At 36.8% G+C, this 5,383-nt stretch overlaps 1 protein-coding gene across 1 annotated transcript in view; it reads left to right on the top strand.

Annotated features, from left to right (window-relative positions):
• Nucleotides 1-340: 340 nt before the first annotated feature.
• LONP2 (lon peptidase 2, peroxisomal) overlaps nucleotides 341-5,383 on the top strand; it is a gene marked incomplete at its 5' end in the record, with an annotated part of 37,137 nt that continues 32,094 nt past the window's right edge. The window contains 5 exons of the mRNA XM_010145926.1: nucleotides 341-635; nucleotides 1,435-1,566; nucleotides 2,916-3,038; nucleotides 3,892-4,055; nucleotides 4,719-4,813. Of these exons, the coding sequence (XP_010144228.1) occupies nucleotides 341-635; nucleotides 1,435-1,566; nucleotides 2,916-3,038; nucleotides 3,892-4,055; nucleotides 4,719-4,813 (809 nt within the window). The remainder of the gene's footprint in view (nucleotides 636-1,434; nucleotides 1,567-2,915; nucleotides 3,039-3,891; nucleotides 4,056-4,718; nucleotides 4,814-5,383) is intronic.

A 5,383-nucleotide genomic window follows, 5' to 3' on the forward strand; every position in this document is an offset into this window, starting at 1 on the left:
CGATTTTTTTCAGTGTGAGACCGACAATTTCACCGAATAACTGTAAATTACAACCATTCAACTTTCCAATACGTATAGTTTAAGCAGAAATGTCAGTGTTCCTGTCTACAGCAACATTCATTAAATTATTTATGAAAAACATTACGTATGTTTCTAAGTCGGGTGAGCGTATTGTACTATCTTGGTTAGTTTTTCAGTTAGTGCGTTCATTTTCAGGTGTCTGGGTTTGGTTTTGTAAACTATGTTCCAAAGGAAATAGCGTAATTTGGTTTCCTTTCGTGATAGGGAACTACGACCCAGAAGGCTCTTGCAACCTGTAGCTCGATTGCTTCTTGATAAGGGGCACACAGCACGTTCTGTGGGAGGTGACAAGTAATGTGGAAATTTGTTCTGTTTTTAGGATTGGCACAGCTGCCTTGGCAGTTCAGGTGGTGGGCAGCAACTGGCCCAAGCCGCATTATACGCTGCTGGTTACGGGCCTCTGCCGATTCCAGATCCTGCAGCTGCTGAAAGAGAAGCCGTACCCTGTTGCCGAGGTCGAGCAGTTAGATCGGCTTGAGCAGTTCACTAATCAGCATAAATCCGAGGAGGAACTCGGAGAGTTGTCAGAGCAGTTCTACAAGTACGCGGTGCAGGTAGATTGTTTTAATCCTGTGTATCATATATTGATGTATTTATGTGTGTGTGTGTCGGGGTTTTTTGTTTGTTTCCTGTCTGACCTTCTCTTTCTATGGTTCTTATATTTTTCAGTGACTGGTAGAGTTTCAGTACTTCTGCTACAAAATAAGTATTTTTGTTATAGCTTAAGGTTTCTGTGTTGTTCCAGGCGTCTATACAGCTCATTGCAGGATGAGTCTAACTGCATGTGTTCGTGCTCTAATAAGTTGGTATTATTTGATATATAGCAGTACTATAAACATGCTCAAGTAAAAGAAATACTTCCAAGTATTTTTTCCTAGGATTATGTGTATTTTGTAAAGTACATACAGTGGATTGCTTGGGGGATTTTATGAGGGGTTGTTTTTTTTTTAAAGGGGAAAAAACCACTCTAGAGCCTTGATTATAAACAGATGTAATGAATGTCTTTTAAAAAGTCTATATAGAAAAAAAGTTATTGTAGTGTTAAGATAACTGGGGAAGTTGTTGATCGGGGGTGTGGGTGAAATAAGAGATGTAGGCACTGAAGAAAGTGCTGCAGACAGTGATGACGTTTTTGAATTTCCAGACAAGCGGAAAGCCCAAAGTCTTGATTGCATTGTGCCAAGTTAGTGCCTCTTCTGTGAACTTGGAAAAAAAATTATTGCAGTAGCTTTTTGGCTAAGTAGCTAGATGCGTTTCATAGTAGAAGTTGCAATCCTTTTTAGGCCTGATATTCAAATACTTTAAAAAGAAACAGAACAAACATGAATATTGTTCATTGTGTGTTCCTGGCAGTTGGTTGAGATGCTGGATATGTCTGTTCCTGCAGTCGCAAAGCTGCGACGTCTTCTGGACAACTTGCCTAGAGAAGCTTTGCCAGATATACTGACATCTATCATCCGGACATCCAACCAGGAGAAGCTTCAGGTATTATGTTCTTGAACTTTTTTAGGGGAGTTAGGTGTTAACTTTTTTTTACAGTTAATCACTTTTAGATAACTTTGAAATTGCTTAAACTTGAGACTGTACGGTGACAATGTTGTGTCAGAAGGTATTTGTATTGTAACTGGGAGTAAATGTTTGTAAAAGGTTTTTATGCTGCTGTTGAAAGTGTTCATATATCTACGTGGTGGAACTCACCTAACAGGTAAATTACCCCAGTTAGCAGTGGAAACCGTTCATTTTATAAAATAATAAATATAGTGTGGACTTCTTCTTCCTATGGTAAAGATGATAAATCTTTCTTCAGATTTTGTTAAAATCTTGAGTACTTACAGTCGACAGATCATTATACATCTCTTAATACAAATAGCTTCAGAATCAGGGTTTTTTTAATCTTTTTAAAGCTGTCTTGAAGTGTGGGGTTTTTCAAATACTGTGACACTTTGAACTTACATCACACATCAAAATATATGCAGAAGTGATGGGTATGACTTGATGCTTACGGCTTGATGCTTACTAGTCTGATTTCTGTGTTTGCTTGCTGTGTTTTGAAGTTTTGTTGTTCCTTTTTGTTACTGCTAGAGCTGCATGTTCAACCTTGCATTGAAAGCATAAGTTCGGTTCTTTCAAAGTACAAAAATAGGAATTAATGCAGTAATTTGAAGTGACGGCGTGTTCCGTAGCTGAATATCTGGCTGGAGGAAGCTATATTAGTCATTAAACTTATACTGTGTCCTTTTTTTCTTTTTTATTAGAAGCACTAAAGAAAAGAACAGCCAGTGGGAGCTGTGTAAATACAGAAGGCCAAATTCTACCCATTTCTACATGTTGACTTCATTAAACATGAAACTGGAATAGTGTATAAAATTTTAAAAAGACAAAATAAAAAACCTCAAGCCAAAAAAAAATTAAGGCATAAGGTGATTTTTTTTTCTGGGTTAACCAAGGAGATCATGCTGTAACTTTCTTAGAGGGCAAGCTTTTTTGTGCGCTTAGTAGTGGAAAAATAGAGCGGTGATAGATGTTTGCTACAGAAAATGCAATTGAAATATTAAGACACTTTAAAAACAGATAGGAGAAAAGAAGTTTTTTCTATTTTGGAGCGTTTTGTAATTTTATGTAGGTTTTGTATCCAGACTCTTGAGGCTAGATTTTCTGTGCAGTATTCTCATCGCTTTTCTTGCTACTTTTTCTCCTAAACCATTTATCCTTTAACTCTGGTTATAGGATAAAATGTAAAAGGTAGTAACAGTGTCCTCTGTGTTCACCTCTACTAAGCTGATGATCTGTTGGTGTGAACCTGATGGCTACTTACGTAAACTCCTTGCTCTTAGATTTTAGATGCTGTTAGGCTGGAAGAACGGTTCAAGATGACTATACCATTGCTTGTTAGACAGATTGAAGGCCTGAAGCTGCTTCAGAAAACAAGAAAGCCCAAACAGGATGATGATAAAAGGGTATGGACCTTTAAATGTGGGATTCTTAAACATCCTAAATAGGTGTATAAAGATGCACTTTTAAACAGGCTAATGAACACGCATGATTTTAATCTGTGCAGAGTTTTAATCTATAGCCATAATGTTTCATGGTCGGGCAGTGTGGCTGCTTAGATACCTAAGAGAGAAAATACTCTTTTAGAACTGCCTAGGCTGTATTTAGTTATTCTAATGTGAGCGCTTTCTGATACTCAGTAATGCTCAGGTTCTTTGAAAGAGTCGTCTGATGCCAAGTTGACTTGTCTGGCGTGCACACGCTGACAGTGAAACGTGTGCCTTTGGCTAATGGCACTGCAGCTGAATGATAGCTTTTGAAATACAGATGATGGATGTGTGTTGTAAAATGTAGCTTGCTCTACTAAGGCGGCTTAGACTTTTGATGCATCTAACTATACTTGATGCAGTTTAGTAAGCAAGAAGTAATTGAGAAATGAAAAAAGGAGAGAGAGAAAACTTACCTGTTGTATAAGGATTAGGCTTATTTTGCTTAATATGATGGGCTGCAGTGCCCAAAAAATCACAAATAACTTTTTTCAGTTCTGTTTTTGTCTTCTGCTGTCTGCCTGTTATGGTAGGTCATAAATGCACTTAGGAAATAAATACAGTAAAATAAGAACTGTAACTTTTTAAAGTAGTACCAGTAACACTTTGTGAAGTTAATTACTGGATTAAATTCTTCTGAATTTTTCTGTGAAGGAGGCTTTCCCAGCACCTTTTATATTTTTGTCATGGCTTCCATTCAAAGCCAAAGTACGTAGCTTATTTTATAAACACCACCTGATACTATCCTCTGGCTCTGTTTTCCATTTCATAGGTTGTAGCTATTCGTCCTAGTAGAAGAATCAATCACATTCCAAATGCTACAGAAGATGAGGAGGAAGAAGAAGATCATGATGATGTTGTCATGCTAGAAAAAAAGATTAGAACGTCCAGTATGTCAGAACAAGCTCTTAAAGTTTGTCTTAAGGAAATAAAGAGGTAGGAGACTTTCAAACAGTGGTTTCTTCTCTTATTTTTTGAAACAGATCATACCTTGTCCATTTCTTATTTGATATGTTTGTGTTTGTGGTGTTTTGGAAATTATTTATTTACATTTAGTGGATTGCTGGTTTTTGCTTATAAAGTTCATCTTTTTTTGAACATCAGAGGTAATGACAAATATGAAGTCTTCTAGATACGATGTGTACATTAATGTAGCATTAAACCGTAAGCTTTCTATGTTATGATGTGAAGATTAAAATAAAAAGCTAAACACCACCGCAGTTGTTAATAGTTAATGAATAACTTGATCTAGTTATTTAAGTCTTATTTTCTTTGGTGCTATCCATGGTGGTATGACGGTTAACAACCTCTTTTTCAGCGGGGATGCATATATAGTGGTGTATGCCTTGGCTGTGCAGTGTGTATAGGGAACCGACTCTTTCGTTTCTGTTTGTATTCTGTAAATAAATTACTATTATACAAAGACAATCTTCTAACTGATGGAGTAGTGACTTGCTTTTTTAGTATTATGGTTGTCAGAAAGTAAGAGGGTATGCTGATGACCTCAAGTTTGCTAAGTATCTATCCTGTGGTACAGAAGAGTCTTACTTCGCAGTTAATTCCTGATTAGCCTTATGAATTCTGTGCCTATTTTTCCAGGTTAAAGAAGATGCCTCAGTCAATGCCAGAATATGCTTTGACAAGAAATTACTTGGAACTGATGGTAGAATTGCCATGGAACAAGAGTACAAAAGGCAAACCTTTCTATTATAGTTGATTGTCTCCTGTACAGACATTTTAGGACAAGTTACTGTCATCTAGACACTGTGTACTTCATTCTGTCTTGCAAATGTTTGTCTCATTGTCTGATCGTAAAAATGTCATTAATATGTTACTGAAATCTTACGAGCTACCTGGCTTAAAGTAAGATCAGTATGCAGAAGAACCTGGGAAGCTCAGTTGTACATCTAAGAATGTGAATTTAGAAGGTATTAGGAATATCTACTCAGAAAGTGAGGCTGTATTCCTTACAATCTGTGCTAGCATGTATCTAAAATAATGAAGAAAAGAGCATCTAATTATTTCTCATATGTCAGACAAAAAACTTTTCTACATTTCTGTAGCATTAATCTTCCTGAAGAAGGATCTGGTATGTCTTAATCAAGTTTGGTAAGGAACAAAAGAGATGAATTGTAGTTATTTTTAATTACAGCGTAGAATTTGACCGGTGGATGTCTGCAGGGCTGATAGATTTCACTGCTTCTTGCCTGCTCCCTTTATGTTGTAGAGCAAAGGAGAAGGCAGCTGCTTTGTGCCAGAAATTA

This window comes from Buceros rhinoceros, unplaced genomic scaffold (genome assembly GCF_000710305.1).
Source record: "Buceros rhinoceros silvestris isolate BGI_N320 unplaced genomic scaffold, ASM71030v1 scaffold31341, whole genome shotgun sequence".
In the NCBI taxonomy this organism is placed as follows: domain Eukaryota; kingdom Metazoa; phylum Chordata; class Aves; order Bucerotiformes; family Bucerotidae; genus Buceros; species Buceros rhinoceros.